The following is a 20,304-nucleotide window of genomic DNA, read 5'->3' on the forward strand; positions in this document are numbered from 1 at the left end:
TTAAGACAAGCTGCAGTTGACTCATGTCATTTTAATTTTCTACATCATCTCATCAATGAAATGTAATTCTGACGATGTTCACAGTTTACTCCTGTAACAAGTATTTAGTTTCCCATCAGAAATGCACATTTTTGCGTCGCACTGACTCAAACCGATACGAAATGATGCTCCTGATGTTTGTGTATCGCTACTGACACAGTACCATGATGCCAATTCGTGGCGAAAATCCCATTTTGTGGGATTTTTTACACCGATTTCTCAAATAGGGGAAAAGGGAGGTTTCACGGGATTCTTTATAATTTGATTTATCAACACCAACACAATTCTCTATAACTAGGAAGTAAACTAATGATTCTTCCCTAAATGTAAAATCAATGCTAGTTGTCAATTTTTGTTCCTGGAAAATTAATGCTAGTGTGGAAAATTAATGTATAGACCCTACTCATGACATGTAAAGAAAAAAAGACAAGAACCAAGGAAGAGAGTTTTTATAGAGAACCAGAATTTTTATAGAGGTAGTTTGACCAGGGGCATATAATTAAAATACTCATCACTACCTCTATAAAAACTGTTACGAAAGTACCGCAGGATTCTGAAACCTGGATTTTTGGATGGGGCGCATACTAGTTCCTAAGTGAAGTCTTGGCCCGACTAAGGTAGGTCCCATAACTTTGGAGCTACGGACCTTTAAAGTTCATTTCTTTATGTTTTCGGCAGCCTATAACTCCGAAAGGAAGCATTTGTGCACCCAGGTGGGTCTATGCTTTTTGTCTTATCTTAGTGTCAGGAATCACCTCCCAAACGTTGTCGGTCTTTTTTTGAAACACACACACACACACACACACACACACACACACACATATATATATATATATATATATATATATATATATATATATATATATATATATATATATATATATATATTAACGGAAGAAAATAAAATACGAAACAAGAGACAGCGAACTTCCCAAACATTCCACATGAAATAAGTGAAGATCGAAGCTTATCTAGTTTCGTTATATTCAGTAGAAGATTACAGCACAAAAGGGTGATGAAAAAAAGTAAATTCTGAATCAAAATGTATTTGTTTTCGACAATATTTTCAATTCTCTCTTTCCCGGCGGGAGCTCATGTGGTTCGGATTCCACGTTAATTAGTAGGTCCACGTCTCATATAGCCTCGCTGCTGAAAGGGACGCTAAACTGAAATTCAATTCAATTCAATTCTCTCTTTGAATTAACGAAGGTTCTTTTTCATAAACTAGTTGATAAACGTAAATCAGAATTAACGGAAAATTTACTAATGTGTTAAAGAAAGTGAGTGACACACAATAGTTTCTCTTTTCCTTGTTTTAGATGTTCTGGTAATTAGAATAACGTTGGAAATTCAAGACTAAAATGTGATTTTCTGACTCTCAAAAAGGGATTTTATCAACTTTCGGATTGGTATTACTGCACACTACTCCCTGCTATGTTTCAATAACCAGAAGAAACGTTTATTTTAATTGCCGAAAGATTTCGCATCTAATCAGAAATCGCGTGTTACGAAACTAACAACACTGTGTGACATTTGTTACTAGAGCAGTGAAATAAATACTAACACATAATAATAATAATAATAATAATAATAGATATAATAATAATAATAATGTTTACAGACTAAGTAAAGTTATTATACTAATCATAGAACCGGCTGTTAAATAATTTCAATGACATCACTGGTTTTAGTAATTTATTTTCAATTTGACCACTAGAATACTCAGCAAGTTGTGTTAATACATGTCAACAACTTTGTAGCCTGCTTGTTTATTTTCAGAACTGGAAATTTAGTTAATAATTCCTTTTATTTCAGATACAACTGCGTGAAGTATTTGAGACAGTCACAGAAATCCAGTTAGTTTTGGAATTAGTTACTGGTGGTGAATTGTTTGAACGCATTGTGGAGAGAGGTCATTATAGTGAAGAAGACGCAGCCGTAGCTGTTCGACAGATTCTTACTGCATTGGAGGTAAAGTAGTGTCCGTTATTTTAAAAAAAAAATGTTCATTATAAAAAGGTAACCAGAGAAAATCTATAGGGGGTTAGAGTGGTGAAAGCCACATGTTTAGACTTTAATCCTCTTTTAGTATACATTTTTTTTTTTTTTTTTACCAAGATTATAAATTATGCTACTAATTACGCAAGATCATTAGCTATGCTACTCTCTCGTTTACGTAAGTTGGCTTTCGATTCTCATTCAGCAGCTGATCAACTTAGCTATCTAATTAACCATTACAATAAGCGTCTGCCTACTGTTTTCTTTGATTTGACATTGAACGTGCATTCGATAGCCTACTGTTTAGCATCAGCGGCATCTCTTCAAATTACTTTGCATTTTACCTCTTACTTACGTACGTCTTATCGCCAATTTTCTTCACCACCGCTCATTATTTACACAAAATAATTAAGTTCAATCCCACCACTTTACGCTGAAAGCCCAAGTTCCGCAAGGCTGCGTTTTGTTCTCACTATTCGCAAGGCTCTGTTTTATCTCCAATACTCAACATTTTATACATAAGTGATATGCCCTAACCTCCATCACTAATCTATTCTTTAGTTTGCAGGCGATACCACAGACTTCGCTCTATGTTCCTCGATAGATCTATAAACGAAACTTTACAACCAGCAATTAATAAATTTGTTAGTTCGTGTCTCAATTGGAAAGTGAAACTAAATTCATCTAAAACTCAAATGACTTTGTTTGGCCTCAAATGCAACAAATATTGTCCAACATGAAATCCTGAGCGATTACATCGCTCACTCCTAGGCCCACAATTATGTTTGCAAAATAGTGTTAAATATCTTGGAGTCGCCTTTAATAAACACCTCAATTAGAAAGCTCACCTCTCCAACTTAATATACACAGAAGAATCAATTTGTTGCGCGGTTGTCGAGAAACCACCCGGGGCCTCAGTACAAACCTCATAGTTAATACGTAGAAGGTCTTTGTTCCTCTTACCCATGAACATATCTCCCGGTTATCCGCTTCGCCTAAGTTCTATGACAGATGCTCGAACATCATGCCTTGCGCCTTGCCTACTCACTACCTGCAAGAACACAAACACAAGGGGCCTTATGCAGAGTCGTTTTGACGTATGATTAGCTTTATACTAAACACCTCACTACTGCAGGAAACAATGTTAGTCGAATCTTTTAGTATGGCACTAATCACGCATCAGAACGACTCTGCATAAGGCCCAAGAAGTCTATCGCCGTACAACTATCCCTACTCTTTTACAGCAACTCTACCGTCTCTGCTATCGCTACGTTCAACACCGTATCAACGCCGCTCACCTGATCCTTATTGAGCTATTAGGTTAGTCTCCAGCTGTGTCACGTTGCGCATATTCACCAGTCGATCATCATCTTGCACTCCATGAACGTGATCAGGCAGCTCCTCCCTACAACTCACATCGTCGCATTTACCATCACCATACGCATATCCATTGCGCATAAATTCATTTTCGCACCCCTTTGTTCTCAGTAACAGGGCTCCCATTGTCTAAACTCACCCTGAGTAGCCAGGGATCAGAAGAGTAACATCCTCGTCTCAGATAACATTATGTGTTCTTATATTATGTGAACAGCACTTCATTGCTACCATCACTTCATCTCTCGTCGTATTCTTATATATCAGTGGCAATAAATAAATAAATAAATCCTGATACTCACTCTTAATACTTTTTTACTGCACTTAAATTTGTTTCATTGGCTCAAGAGAAGGCGTCACCTTCTATGGCATGCCCATCTTTTTGATGGGAATGAAACTGCCTTTAAATACTAGTAATAATAATGAGGTACTCATATAAATTGTTGTAATATAACAAATGTAATAGAACATGTTAAACCATTGTCATAAGTCAATACATGATATAATAGTTTGACCTTAAATTGTTTATGCAATATTATTTAAGTATTAAACAGCTTAACATATTTATGTAATATTTAATTATCTTGAAAATGTATGAATTAGTGTTGTCCACGTCTCGTTAAATTTTGTAGAAGTCTCGTCTCGTCTTCATCCTAAAGGATCGTTTCTCTTTTCGTCTCGATTCTTGAACTCGTCTCATTTTGTAAATTTCTGTATTTGGTTTTTGAAAGTTTTGGTAAAATTCTGCACTGAAGTTTAGTACAGTAACTGGAAATTCAAACGCTATAAAGCGATAACTGTGGAATAATTTACATTAATTGAAAATAAAAAAGGATACATGTAACCCAGGTTCCTTAATATATTTATATTTTAATGAACATAAAAATCGTTCATAGCACAGAACTACTAGTAATTGATTTTAGGAAGGTAAATTATCGAAGTATATATGAAATATAAAGGGTAGTGACGAGTAATGCCAAATGGTTAAGAATTTCGACTTTCTTCTGAAAGACAATAAACCTGAACAAAAGATTTTTATCTTAAATGAAATATTTTTATGTTCTATCAAATTAATGTATTATTTCACTATTATCTCAAACAGTAGGTAATACATGTTTGTAAAAGCTAGCATCTGATATACAAATTATGTAGTCTCTTAATTAGCTGTAGTCTTCCGCAGTCTAACGGGCATAATTGTATGACCTTAAATTCAAAGATTCCATTTCATTTTTAATTCATTGTACACTTAGTCTGCGATAACTGACTTTTTTCTTCTAGCGGCGCAGGTCACAAGCGTAATTTTCCCCCACGCTTTGTAGGCCTAGGTCGAAATCATTCATTGCTATCAACATGACACCACATCGTACACTTACAACAGTGAATCTAATTGTCCACAGGAGGATTCAATTACTTTTCCTAGCACAAAATGGAGAAGCTTTTGTTCAATTTTGAGACTGTATTAATATTTTAACTTAACCCTCGTATGTTTACTAAATTTTGTCCGTCTTTAGAAAGACCTGCAACTGGCACTGAATATTCCTACAGAAACTACTTTTCATTTAATTGCTGAAATATGTAAATGAATATCGATAGTTTGTAGTGGAGAAAATTCGAATGAACCACACACACATTCCATTCGGATTACTCCCCCCGGTACTTAAATGGAATTTTTCACTGCCTGAACAAACAAAACAAAGTCAGTGTTATACTACACATTATTAGGTCAATGTTAAGCAACTCCAGTAATAAAATATTACAGATGTCAAAATGATATGAGTACTACGTGGCTACAACTAATCACTCACTTTTATAAAGGTAACCAAGAAAGTTCTGTCGATTTATGTGGAAGTCTGTGTTCAACTGGTCCTCGCACCGTGCGTTGAATGCGAATAGAGATAAGGCGAAGGTCAGTTGTTGGTATGGGGTGCTGTACGAAGCTCCACGGCGCCGTCATCATTGGTTAGCATCCCATGAACCGGTTCCAAAACACCCGAAATCAGCACTGCACCAGAAGAAGGTCCTTCTGTGTGTTTGGTGGACTGCTCGTGGCCTCGTGCATCGGGAACTGCTACCAGTTGGGCAGAGTTATCAATGCAACTGTGTGCTGTCAGCAGTTGAGCCGTGTCCAAGAAAAACTCAAAACTCTTGAGCCAGCACTTCTAAATCGCAAAGGGGTGCTCCTGTTACAGGATAACGCTAAGCCCCACGTGTCTAGGATGACCCGGGATACCATTTTACGCCTTGGATGGAAAACACTATTGCATCCGCCATACTCCCCGGACATTACACCGTAAATCAATAATAGAGGTGCAAAATGTACTTGATAGCTTCTTCGCTTAACGGCCCACCAAGTTCTACCGCGATGGAATCCATGGCCTTCTAGAACGTTGGCAGAAGTTTGTCGATGCTGAGGGGACTATTTTTGATCTTCCAAATACGTCTTAAATGACATATCGATGTTCGAAGGTAGTGAATGAAAAAGTGACGAACTTTCTTGACTAGCTTTATATAACAGATATGAAAATTGATTCCTCTGAATTTTTTCAAGCAGGTTCTCAGTTCTCCCCCACTTCAATGTCTCTCGTGCGAGTGTGTTACGCAAAGAAACAATTCAGCACCCACTACGCTTAGGAGCTTTGCCACTTCCTGAAAATTAGCAAAGCTCTTAATTCTAGCATTAGCAAAGTTCGTAATTCTCCGCGATTCGATTTTAACCTCCGCTCTCCTACTAAGAAATATAACAGAAATAATCGTATACAAGTAATCAAGTACAAAGACATTCCATTAAAAATTAATTCATGTAGACAGTAGGATGACTTACTTCTAATATAGAAATAATTTTCTTAATAAAAGATAATTAAATATCACATAATTAGTTTAAGTTGTTTAATATTTAAATAATATTGCATAAACAACTTAAACCTAAGCCATTAAATCATGCATTGACTTATGACAATGATTTAAATAGAACCTTCATTATTTCTTATTAAATTTTATTCAAAGAAAAAGTTTAAAGTTTCAGAATACACTGTATATTCAAATTATAGAGTTTGGTTATAATATACGTGTAAAATTGCAAGCTACATTAAAAACATATTTATAATTGGAGTATCAGTCAGTCTAATTTGTATTATTTTTAAATTTTTCATTAAGTATATTCCAAATAGAACGATACTACGATACTGATCATGCACATAACTACATGATTTTAATTACTTCTTAATGCAATTTCAGTAGTGTGATTTCAACGTCAGACATGTTTTCTGATGTTTATAAATATGCATAACGAACTTCACGTGAAGGGCTGTCTAGTGGCGTATTTACGATTTTGTTTCGGGGGGGGGGGCTTTGCTAACTTTATTCCTGGAAATGTGAAAATTCTGTAAGATATTTTATTTACTTTAAGACAGTAAATAAAATTTCGGGGTGGCTTAAGCCCGGAATCCTCCCTTAAATACGCCACTGGTTGTAACCAACCAATAGGCTTTAGTTGATGATATATGGCCATTGAGACATTGAAGTAGGTTACCTCTTAATTGAAATAATTCTATTAAAACCCAACCTAGCAGCACACAGCAACCTGCTCTGACTAGCAAATTACGCAAATTTGTTGCGAGTAAATTACTCGGCCAACCCTGCTGCAAATCCGGGGGCCAAATCCTTAAACTTGCATGGCCTATTGTTGTTAGACAATTCGATCATCTCGGGAAAGAATTAATATCACCCATCAATTTAATAGTTCCAGTTCTTTCTCACACTATACCTTACTTTTATCAGTTTCTTACTGTGTAATCTATTCCTTTTTGGCCTACAGCCCTTCCAATAATTTCTATAATTACTTCTATTCCACCTTGGATCCAGACAAAAGAGAGATTTCTGTTAGGACTAGTCATCTTCCGCCTAATCTTCCGGGAGATGAATGTTGAATGTTGTGGGGGGTTAGTTTCTTTCTTTCTTTTTCTTTCTTTCTTATTTTTTTACATTTTTCTCTAACCTTCTACTTAATAATCCTATGAAAACCCAAATAAAAGGTTCTTAGAATTAGCTACTCCTTGCACTTGGAAGATTACATGATGGAAGTGATTCAATTTCTGGAAAGATGATGGGTAATAACTAATTGTAGTCGATGAATTGTGTCTTTTATCTTGAAAGTGATTAGGCCCTACATGCAGTTATTTTTCTTATATTTTTCTTGTAGCAAAAGTGTTGGTAAATGTTGATTTATATATTTTACTATAAGTGCGCCTTATTAATAGGTTAGTGTGTACAAAATGTACGCCCCAGATTCCTCAATTCCAAAGATAAAAAACGTAAAGATAATATAATAATTGATTAACCAAAACATTTATTGTCTGCAGCCACATATTTTTTCCATCCCTCAGCGGACAATTGGATTTAATGGCAAAAGAAATCTGGAGTTCGTAATGCCAAGAAATTCTGAACAGCGCATTGCACCGCCTAATCATCAGCTTAGGTTTCCCTTTACAAGAAACGATCAAGATGCCTAAAAAAGTGATAATTACTTGGAGAGATATCGGAGAAGTAAGGATGGTGAGGAAGCGTTTCATACTTCAGCTCATGGAGAGATTGGACTGTCCTTTGCTTTACAATGTTGCCATGCACTACAAGACACCATGTCTGCTTATCATTGCTGTATGCTTCCTTATAAGTTTGCGGTGCATTTCTAGAGTTCAGTACACTAAGGATCAGCATTTATGGTTTCCTCACCTGAGAATGACATAATGGATCACTTCCACCATAGATCACCATCCAACAACAATAACTTCTATAGGTGGAGAGATGGATTAGAAGACCTTTCTAGACGTTGATCACTATCCAACCATTGTCTTAACCGTTTAGAACTAGTATCATAGATCCATTTTTCATCTGAAGTGACAATACTATGCAAGAAATTTTCCTGGTTATTACTTATACTCAGAGAACCACACATCTCGAGACGGCGATTCTTGTTGGTAAGTGCCAACATATGTGGTATCCATGAGAGCCAACATTTTAACGATAGTGGTACAGTGTATGAATAACTCATCTTCAATGGTAATAATCCTTTTCCAAGAGTCTGCTTCTATGGTGTTTCGATGCCTATGGAACTTACTTTTCAGTTCTGTGCCACCGAGATGAAATTTGAGAAACCAACGGCATTCCTGGCCTAAATGAACGGTTATTATTATTATTATTTTTTTTTTCGTGTTTTGGCTTCCTATACTGAACAATCTAGTTTGAATTCGTAAAGAAATATCACTCCCAATTGTGTGTTCTCCATGGTCCACTTTCACATACCCTTGTTTTCAATAATGCATTGCCTCCCGACTCTCTGGGTAGCCGCCATGTTTGCTGCAGGCCTACGTGTACAAAGTTTGTGAGATTATTCACTTTATCTTACGTTAATCCATCCCTGTGTTTTGTTGCTGAGGTGAGTTTTAAACCAGACGTCAAACATTTAATTCGCACCAGTCCAATAATTTCCTTTCAATTATTTGTACCAGGATATATATATATATATATATATATATATATATATATATATATATATATATATATATATATATATATATATAGTTGAATAAAAGTATAGCGAAAAAAGAAAGAAATTCCAGGACAATTATCTCTCCGGATAATTAGTTGGAACAAATAAAGTAAGGAAAGCTGGCATCTGACAGCTGGACAGAAAACGTGATGAGTTGTAGAAGCTGTTGCTGAAGGCATTGCAATAATAGACACATCAGGTCTGCCAATGTTTAGCCACTGATAATTCTATAACCACAACAAGATACTAGCATGGTTTTTAACGTATGATTTCTAAATAACAAAAATAATAGTACTCGAAATATTTGTCAGAAAATTTAACATTCAACTAGCGCGGTCAGTGACCTTGGCTGCCTAAAAATAGCGTGAAAGAATACTGCAGTGATTGGCAACCCGCCTTCCTCTTAATTTATTTTGGAGTACGTATAGCACGTTGGGCGCCAGCTTTCTTTAACTGCATAATAAGATTAAATAGAGATAATGATATAAATCACCAGCAGGGCTAAATGTTTAAGAGGAATAGACGAAACATGAACGAAGACCCTTTTTATCAAATCTCTAATAGAACATTTTTTCTCGCATATTGTATTGTACAAACCAATTTACTTTCTCTCTTTTTTAACAATTTCTTATTTATTTATCTCTTCTTAGCTTCTGTCAACTCTCTCTCTTTTGTTTTGTTGCACGCAAGTAATTGTCTTCGTTCTTTCCATACTACACGTTCTTCTACACTTTCAATTGTTATTTATCTTTCTTCACATGCGGGTCTATTTTTTTTTTTTTTTTAAATATAGGTCAATACTCCGTATGACTTACCTAACAACTCTTTTTCTTCATCACTGACTCGGAAAATATTTTCTCTAAAAGTTCCTGTTTCTTCTATTCTTATTTGCACTTTTATTTACCCCGATCAAATTTCGGATTTTCATTAAAACACTGCCTACTTGCTATACTTTTTCTTTTCCAATTTCTATTCACCATTGCTTTCCTCTTTTGGTTTCCATCTTACATTTTTCTCAACTTTTCCTAATTTTTTCTAGCTTACTGTTATTTTTTCTTTGAGATTCAGCCAAATGATATATATCTACATATTTAGAGCCTACCAAAAAAAAAAAAAAAAAACTCTCCTCCTTATGTATATTGTTTTAGCCATAATAGAAATTTTAGAGTATTGGTAATTGGAAATATTCCTACTCAACACTCCCTTTCCAACTACATTTAACTCTCACTGTTTCATCTCCTATTCTGATTCTTTTTCCATTGTTTCATGCATAGAATAAATTAACAAATTAACATTTAGAATATATGAAAAACAAAGAACAATCAAATAAAATTGAACAACCTATTACATTCAACTTAGATAGGAATTCCTCTGAAAGGGGGAGAAGGTTAAAAGTGCCAAATCGATTTTAAAAACGGAAATAAATACAGTGTGTTCATAAAATAATGGTGAGGTTTTAAATAATTTCTCTTTAATTTGATGTATAATTCACCACTCTATCGTACTTTGTTTCAAAACTACGTTTAATACCTCTCTATTACTTCATGGACAAACCGTATATGGCAATTTTACTGATACGTTAGGGAGGGATAATCTAATTCATTATAACTTCAAATAATGAAGATATTTTCTTTCTATATGCATAGAAACGAGTATTAAAAAAAAAGTAATTTCTTATTGTATGTATTGTATCATGTAATAGCTTGTGATTAGCAGCATTATTTTGATTAATTGCGGTCAGTTCCTTTTCTTATGCCAGTTATAAGGGAATAGAAATTTCAGAACTTGTTCAGAAATTCTTTCCAAATGTAGCCTTCAAAGAACTAGTCACTAGTTCATTGTAAACTACAATATTTTCCTCGTTCAACCTGTCAATCAAAGTTGATCGCTATGCACACGATCAAGAATAGTGACTTTAGTTGCTAGCTGGAGTGATTGCAAACAACATGGAACCATGTATATACATCTTTAATCCTCCATTCAATTTCAACTTATATTCAAACAGATATCCTCTTAATGTTCTTAATTGACGAATATATTAAATTTGGTTTCAAAAAACTTTGTTTTTGTCCTTTTGCAGTACCTTCATTCGCACGGAGTTGTTCATCGGGACCTGAAACCAGAAAACCTGTTATATGAATCCGAAGAAGAAAATTCTAATCTTAAACTCGCCGACTTTGGCCTTAGCAAAATCTTACATGGAAATCTCACCATGACTACGTTATGTGGTACTGTAGGTTACTGCGGTAAGTAGCTATGTTTTTCTATCCATAAAATATATATATTGAAGTATAACAACAAGCACTTCTGATGCTTTAAACTCTTGCTGCTTAAGCTAAGTTTAAAGGAGCGAAATTAACCATCAAACTACAGCACGTTTTAACTAACTTTACAGTTTTTTTTTTTTTTTTTTTTTTTGTATGAAGCGTCAATTTTCAAAATAATTCAATAAAATTCAAGGGATCAATATTCAAACTTTGTGCAAAAACAAATTGAGTTATTAATCAGGGAATAATCCATGCAGTTTTTTGATACTTTGTTTACATTCTTTGTGGAGAGATTTCTTTATTGATTATGGGATAATCCATTAGAAATCACTCAATTTCAAATTAAAAGATTGCTGACAAAATTTCTTACTTATTATTTTTTGTAGACAAAGTTGTACTATATTTAGATAGTTGAAAACAAGCGTCCATTATTATTTTTTGTAAATGTTCAGTTTTTCTTTAAGCAGCCATTTTGTATAGGCAGCTAAGCCTGTTTTGATTTTTATAAAGATTTGCTGTTTACGTTGTAACTACCTTATTTTTGAATATATTTATTTCAAACCATTTGAAAGAATTAAATGCACAACATTGTATGTCCAGAGCACATTTAAGCCCAGTACACTACAAATGCATTTACAAAGTAGTTGAGTGTTAGGTTTGAAAATTGTCATTTTTGAAATTAACAATATTTTAATGAAAAAATAAGATTCTCAGTTAATATTTTTTTCTAGATAGTTTTCGTGACATACTACTTTTTAAAAACGTTCGATACCTGAAAGTCCCATTCTCTTCTATTGTGGATCTTCAAACATTTCGAAAATCGGCTATGTTTAACCTGAAATATTTCAAAAGGAACATATTTGAAAAATCGCAAATTTTTACAAAACAATTCTTGTAACAAGTGGTTAAAATTTAATCACTAGGACTTCAATAGTTTTAGAGTTCGTTTTTTTTTATGTGGCAAAACTCGGTTTATTAGCAACTTAAGACCCATGGTTCATTCTACGACTAAACTATATACAAGGGATATTTTTAAAGTAAGGTCCGTTTTTACAATAATAATAACGCTATTAAACATTTCGAGTATGTTATATATTTAGGAACTTTTATATACCTTCAGCTACATTTCAACATTATTTCTGTTGATGATGAAATATTTGTCGTATCGAGAGACAAGTTTTTGCATACCCATGTTTTCAACCTGAGAGACCAATTCATCCGACATAATTTTGTAGAGAGATCCTGAAGCTTGCAGAAAATTCTCTGACAGCATGCAAGTGATGAATCATCTGTTTTTACGAATCTTGATCTCTACCTCACACACAAGATCGTTAGTGATTACATAGTGGAGCCCAATAGTGGTTTATCGCAAACATTCTCCCGCCCTTTCTTAAACACTCACTTGCAAACTTTGCTGTCACTCATGGCGTTTGAACTATACACCTTACAGATTTGGCGATGAATTACTACCACTGTCACAGTTCGGTCAGTTGCAGTTAGGAATCGAATTAAATATCTTATTTCACAGGTGGCGGGCCGCTCGATCTTCTTGATCCTTTTCATCACACCACAAATCTCAGACGCTGTCGACGCTATTCCAAAGACGTCTATTTGTATTCAATGGGCCAGGGACACAGCGTGCATGAACAAAATTATGAACTCTGGCGCTCTACTTAGATATAGTTAAACGGACCTTACTTTAAAGACGTCCCTCGTATATTAGATATTAAAACATATAATGTTCAGTTGTACATATTGTTTTATTGTAATGATATATCGCAATACTTAAATAATTATTTCCTTCAAAACACGATTAACAGTTAGTTTGTCCCAGTAAAATATTACAATAAAACAACCTTCACATTAAATTAAATTATTTCTTTAGTATTCAATATATATAATTAATTATAGAATGAACCACTAATTTAGTTGTATTTTAGTTGCTAATAAACCGAATTTCGCCACATAAAAAAGCTCAAACTACTAAAACTAGTCAAGTCTTAGTGATCAAATTTTAACAACTTGTAACTACGTAAATAAAAATTGTTTTACGAAAAGTTGAGATTTTTCAAATGTGTATTTCAAATGAAATTTAATGTGTCCCTTTTGAGATATTTAAAGTTGAACATAGCCAACTTTCGAAAAGTCCCAATATTTCAAGATCCATAACAAAGCATGAGATTCTCGGACAGGAAGTAGTATGCCACAAAGCCTATATCTTTAAAAAGAAAAAAAAAAGCTGTAGCAATTTTGATTCTTTTCTTTATTTTTCAGTTCAAAAATCACAATTTGCATTTTTCAAACTTTATCATTCAATAATTTTTAAATGCATTTGTATTGTAGTAGGCTTAAATGTGCAGTGAATATAGAGTAATGTACGGCTTATGTCCAAAATTATTGTCACATGTCTATGAATATGTTGTTGTAGGAATATAATTTCATAACGAATTCGCCCGGTATTTCTTATAATGTTAGTAAATTATGTGTATACTCGGCAAAGACATGTATGTAGCAAATTTTATGTCAAAAGAGCAGTAAATAAAAACAATAAAACGAAAATAAAACTTTCTTGCTCATTTAGCAATGTTTTGTTTTACTCATTCTAATTTTCGTATTTATAATTTAATATGCCGTGAACCTTCCATCGGTTTTGCTACATTAACAAATCTTTCGTTTACGTTGCACTATTGTGTTACTTTTTCCAAAAATCTACATATATATCTGAGATATAGGCCTATAATGAAAAATGTATATGTTCAATGTTAAATCGATACTTTTAATCCATAGCTGTATAAATACCTACTTGATTTATAGTATATCATAATATATGTATTTGAATTTAGAAATTGAGTTTAAAATTTGGTCAGGATACGTTAAAGATAGCGTTGAGACAATTTTCGTAACAAGATTCGAGAAGAGGCAGAGCGTTTTCAATAGAAACACACATATTTTTCAGGTAAGACAATCCAAACTCTTGTCTCGTGCACACTCCTAGTTTGAGTTATCTATGGCCTTTAGGCGAGTGTACCATTACGGACGAAATGAACGGGCTAATAGAGTAATAATCATTATTCGGCATATAAGAACCATGAAACATGTAAATCCATTGAAACCTCAAATTCGATTTTTTGACTATCAGCACATTTTCTTTCCATCTGTCACCACTCAAAAGTAAAAAGAAACAAATAGCATGAATACAGTGACTTTTATTTTCTAGGAAAGACAAATCGTTTCTCTTAAGCTTCCAGGAAAACAAGCGAGTCTTGTAGTTCTAGGAAAGCAAAGAGGATTCAAACTTCTCTCATAAAACTGCACGTACGAGATCGAAGATCGAAACGCTGCACCTTATTATTCGATCCTTTTCAACCTTTTACTTTTTTGTACAGAAGAAGTAAAAGCTTGAGAGAAAGCCTTTGAAGTGGGGAATAGCTCTGGTACTTAAATTAACAACATACAACTCAGATAATGAACGAATAAAAATTGGTTTATACTATTAAAAGCTGTCGTTTGACATCTACTGTCTGAACTTAGTCTGAGCGAAAGGAATTAAATTTGTTTTAGTAAAATAAAGAAGTAAAATTTCCCTGCATATTGTACTGGGATTGCCTTCTAAGAACCTGAATGTATAGAATTAATACTGGAATTATTATATAGATAATAACAGGTGCTTATGTCAAGATTAGATATTTTTTCAATAAAATATTATATTCATTCTCATATCATAATATATGTATTTGATGAGAATTTAAATTAATTTTTCCATACTTGGGTTAGTTTTAAATATTTACCTTATCTGTATTATCTGTGTGTAAAACAAACTAAATCTTTACTCAAAATCAGCGACTTGAATATTGGCCTAAATGAATACACTAAGTTATTTTAAATAATAATCTTCATACTAAGAAGGACATATAAGTAAATTATATATATATGGTGGAATGAAGAAAGTGGAAGGAAATGGGAGAACCCCGAGAAAAGCAACGCAAACGGTGTTTCTTCACCAAATGAGAGTTTGTGTTAGTCAACCTCGTGTCTATGGGTTTTTGTCTGTTTTCTTTCGTTTTCTCCCACAACCTTCTAGAAATTCTTCTACAATAATTCACTCTGATTAACCATTCTTCCCATTTAGTTTAATGGGCATCAATTGTGAACTATTAAAAAAAAAATAATTTGCCTGAAAAGGCACTATGTGGTGTAAATGAAAATTCGTGATTTAAGTAGAACAAGCATCCATTCTTATTTAACTTGCTCTATCAACCATAAATATTTCGTAGCTGAATTTCTTATATTAACGGAGATACGACCTTTCTGAAAATGACGCATTTGAAATAAGTAGCACGGTACAACGTCGATCTCTTGCAAAAGTATTTAAAAAATCACTTCATCGATGAATTCATTTCATTTTTTTTTCGGTGATTGCACGAAATTTTATGTATAAATCCAGCATCGTTACGCAATTAAAAAAGTAACTTGAGTTATGAAATATCGAACTTCGACCTAGAAAGCAAGAAACAACAGCGATGGGAACGGAGGTATTAATCGCTAATCACTCAATCCAGCCGTATTGTTTCAAGTCCCACTGTTGTGATCTGTAGGCTAAAAGAGACGGATGATTAATGAAATTGAATGATTATGAATAGAATTGATGGAATCAGAATGTGGAACGAACCTCGAGAAAACTCTCAGACGTCATATTGTTCAGCACAAACTCACTTTCCAGCCTGGGATCGAACCAGGGACCCGAAGCAGAAAGAGAATCTCGTTACGACATTGCATGAGGTGGGACTGTATCAGAGAGACGTTATAGGAGATATAGTGAAAGGGCAAGGAGGTTATAAAGTTACATATGTTGTACAGTTTTAAAATTGTACTCATTTCTTTATAATAATGTAAAGATTCCATGTAATAAAATTCACTATTCCACTAACTTGTGTTTTTCATTGGAACAATTTGCACCAACAGTATACAGGGTTGTAATAGTGCGTATACGGGCGTATACAGGCGCGCAATCAGAATTTTTTGTCAGGAGTGGACTAATACTATAAGCCACTAAGTCTATGTAGTATTGAAGGAGTATCATTCTGTACCTGAAAAGACGATAAGTAATTGTAAAATACTTCTACCTGTAAGCTTCAGGAAATAAAATGATAGAACTAGATTGTTTTTATGAGAGAAAGTACAGATGAAGTATAAAATAAAATCTTCATGCTACATCAATCATTTCCCTGTAAGGTGGATCATTACGTGTTCTCGGTGCTATGCTAAAGGCTGCTTCATTAGTGCAGCGTTGCCAGATAGTGTCGAGTGTTACTGATGCAAGATAATAAAGGAAGGATGGAATTCTCCTTGGATAATTACTGGAGAAATTAGTTTTTGACCTTTGCCACAATTCACAGCTAAGTTCCGCTTCTCAAACTGCAACGCTAGAATCCAGGAATTTTCTTATTGTAACTACCATAGTAAAAGTTCAAATTTGGCAGTAACGCATTATGGTGCTCTGCGCAAATTTCTTCTCAAAATCTATTTCCTTACGTGTAAATTAATATTTAAATAAAATGTGAAACATAATACGAAAAACGGTCGAACAATATGTCTAATTTCGTAATAAGATCGTTACTTTAAAATACTTTACACATACAAATAAATATTTCATAAAACTGAGCATTTCTAGCAAGAGTGCCATCTTGTGTGCTCATTGTAAAACGAATCAAATATTTTCTTTTATTTGTGTTCTTTTTCGATATCAGAAGACACAACCAAATAAATCAGTGTCTTATGTTGTAGCTGAAACATAACTCTATCTTATAGTACAATATTTATATATATAACGTTTCATTGCGCAGTAATTAAGGGAATGAGCTAAAATATGTATTGACTTCCGGGTGGTGATCCACCTTATACAAACATAGTTTTATTAAGAAAGTGTACAAATGTGTGGAGTTAGAAAGCTTTGGAGTTTCCGGACCCGGTGGACCCCCACGCCGTGGGGTACGCACCTGTACCCATATAATATTTTTATAGCCCAGCGTATGCTCACCTTAAAATTACAAAAGAAGGACTGTATATGGAAATGGGTATACGCTTTTAAAAAAAAATAAATAAATAAATAAAAATAAAACGGCATACCTATCAAAAATTTTAAAGTTACATCACTTGTAAATTTGAGGAACACACACGAATGCTTACCTTGTGAAATGATAGAAACTCTCTTATGCTTGCTTCAATTAACCAAACAAATTCAGCGATTAACTTCAGTTGATCGTTTCATGTGTTTGAACAACGAACAAACAAAGGTAGATTTTTAAAGCTTTCTTCTGTCAATATAACCTTGTTTAATTTACACAGGGTTGGTTTCTGCTACATGGTAAATATTGACATAGCGTGTGATTCGTAATCTATTTCTAAATATAATTATTCCGTGAAATGTACGTTTGTGACGGGTGTTCAGGTTGTATCTGAAAGTAAATTTTTGTTTTCGTTTCATTATGTAAGTGTTTGCAGTAGAAATATTTATTCGGGGCACGCCCTAACCTTTGTTAACATTGTATGTACGAGTAAATACTACGCAGTTCTCATTTTTATGACAAATGGATACTCATGAATCGAGAAAACTTTCTCATCTTCTTTCAGTGATGATCCATAATAAAAATCAGCCATAAACAAAGAATTTAACAAAATAAAAATATAAAGTAGCATACTTTAAAAGTTGAAAAAAAAAAAAAAAGATAAATAAGAATTTTATGTGTGAGCTTTAGCCCTCTGTGATGCTCATATTAATTCTAATGGGTAGGGTTACTGTACGTAATGCACAAACAGTTAATTGATAGACAAACGATGAGAATTTATTTATAAAGGATCAAAACAACAAAAGAGATGTATACTAAAGTTGATTATAATAGAATATAATGTTTACTATTGGTTTTGGTAAGATTACTTGAATTTACACAAACACACACACTGTTACACCGATTGGAAAAGCCGCGCGCCACACACTGTTTGTGACCTACATTTTCAAAACAAAAACTATGAGGGCAACAACCTAAAGCGGGAAGACACCTCCCGTGCCATCTATTGAGGCAAACGACAATTAGTTGAATTGACAGTTTTTTTTTTTTTTTTTTTTTTTTTTTTTTTTTAACCAAACATACCGCCCACCTTGAAATTCACTGAATTTCAACACATACAACAAATTTAAGTTATGAAAACAAACAAAATTACGACTGATTGAAAGGAAGTGGGCACAATTTCACAATTGGTCTTTTCATGAGTCCTTGTGTTGTTTTTACTGTTGCCACACGTACTAGATTGTCACTACCTGGATGAATGTCTACCACTCTTGCCAGCTTCCAGTGTAATGGCGATGTTTTGTCGTCCTTTAGAATTACCATATCACCAATCTTAATGTTCGTCTGAGTACACCACCACCTTGGCCGTTGTTGGAGCCGAGATAAATATTCACTGGACCACCTTCGCCAAAAATGCTGCACTAATTTTTGCACAAGTTGCCACTTAGCAAGTGGTGACAACTTAACGTTAGTTAAGTCAGGTTCAGGAAAGGCAACCAACGACTCGCCAATTAAGAAATGGCCAGGAGTCAATGCGCACAGATCACTTGGATCACTTGATGCTGCTGTGAGAGGGCGGGAATTTAAACATGCTTCAATTTGTGCTAAGACTGTGCAAAGTTCTTCAAAGTTGAGGATCACGTTACCCACAATACGACGTAAATGATGTTTCAGTGATCTGACCCCTGCTTCCCACAGACCTCCATGATGCGGTGCACTAGGGGGGTTGAAATGCCATGTGATGCCTTGTGAACTAAGAAAGTTAGAAACTTCATCTCGATGTTCACTATGATGAGCTATCTTTAACATGTTTTTGAGCTCTCGATTTGCACCTACGAATGTAGTGCCACAATCACTATATATATGTGTAGGTTTACCTCTTCTCCCTATAAAGCGCTTCAGAGCTGCTATGAAGGCACTTGTAGTTAAGTCACTTACTAGTTCTAAGTGTATCGCCTTCACGGAAAAGCACACAAATAATGCTATATATCCCTTGTACGTTTTCTGACCGCGTCCCTTCATGTTTTTCAATGTCACTGGACCAGCAAAGTCCACTCCACATACCTGAAAGGGCCGACCTGGGTTAACACGTGGAGAGGGCAAATTGCCCATAAGTTGATGAGCTGATTCTGCAGCTTGACGATGACAGATGACGCACTGCTTGATTATATGTCGCACTAAATCTCTACCTCTAATAATCCAAAAACGCTGCTGTAGAACTGCCAGCAATAACTGAGGGCCAGCATGTAAATTATTGCGGTGTTCTTGTTCTACAATAAGTCTTGTAAGCACATGATTACGTGGAAGCAAGACTGGATGCTTTGAGTTGAAATTTAAATTTGCGTGTTGCAACCTGCCACCCACTCTGAGAATATTGTGGTCATCGAGAAAAGGGTTAAGGCACACAAGACGACTTTTCGTAGGCAAAGGTTTTCCTTCCTTCAAACACTTGATTTCTTGCTGAAATTCATCTTGTTGAGCAAGCCTTACCAAGCAATGAGTTGCTTGTCGCAGTTCACCTGTAGATAACACTCCACTTAGTTTACTATGGCGTCCTGACTTGCAATTGAAAATAAACCTTTTGCACCAGGCTACAACTCTCTGAAGCCTTATGAATGATGAGAATTTAGCAATAAAACTGATGTCACTTGTAGTATGCAACACAACAACACTACCTTTCTGCTCACCCTTCACCGCTTCAATGTCACATTCCTGATTCTCGCTGGTTGGCAACACTGTGTTGTATAGCCAACTTGGTCCTGACCACCACAATGGATGCGTGACGAGATCTGTCGGGTTAATTCCTCTCGAAGCACAGTCAGCAGGATTTTCGCTTCCTAAAACGTGATGCCACTCAATATTTTCAGATTGCTGAATTTCTGCAATGCGATTACTCACAAATGTTTTCCATTTACTGGGTGGAGACGCAATCCATGCAAGCACAATAGTTGAATCTGAATATGCATGCATGCTGTCAAAGTTCATACGTAACGAATTCACTACCATGTTCATTAAG

The 20,304-nt window shown here is 34.6% G+C and overlaps 1 protein-coding gene across 2 annotated transcripts in view; it reads left to right on the top strand.

Moving 5' to 3' along the window:
- Positions 1-20,304, top strand: part of LOC145666605 (calcium/calmodulin-dependent protein kinase type IV-like) — a 326,462-nt gene that overhangs the window by 248,650 nt on the left and 57,508 nt on the right. For both annotated transcript variants that reach the window (XM_081734012.1, XM_081734011.1), the window contains 2 exons: positions 1,855-2,010; positions 11,037-11,202. In XM_081734012.1, coding sequence (XP_081590138.1) covers positions 1,855-2,010; positions 11,037-11,202 — 322 coding nt within the window. The remainder of the gene's footprint in view (positions 1-1,854; positions 2,011-11,036; positions 11,203-20,304) is intronic.

This window comes from Thermobia domestica, chromosome 12 (assembly GCF_964235325.1).
Source record: "Thermobia domestica chromosome 12, izTheDome1.hap1.1, whole genome shotgun sequence".
NCBI classification, from domain to species: domain Eukaryota; kingdom Metazoa; phylum Arthropoda; class Insecta; order Zygentoma; family Lepismatidae; genus Thermobia; species Thermobia domestica.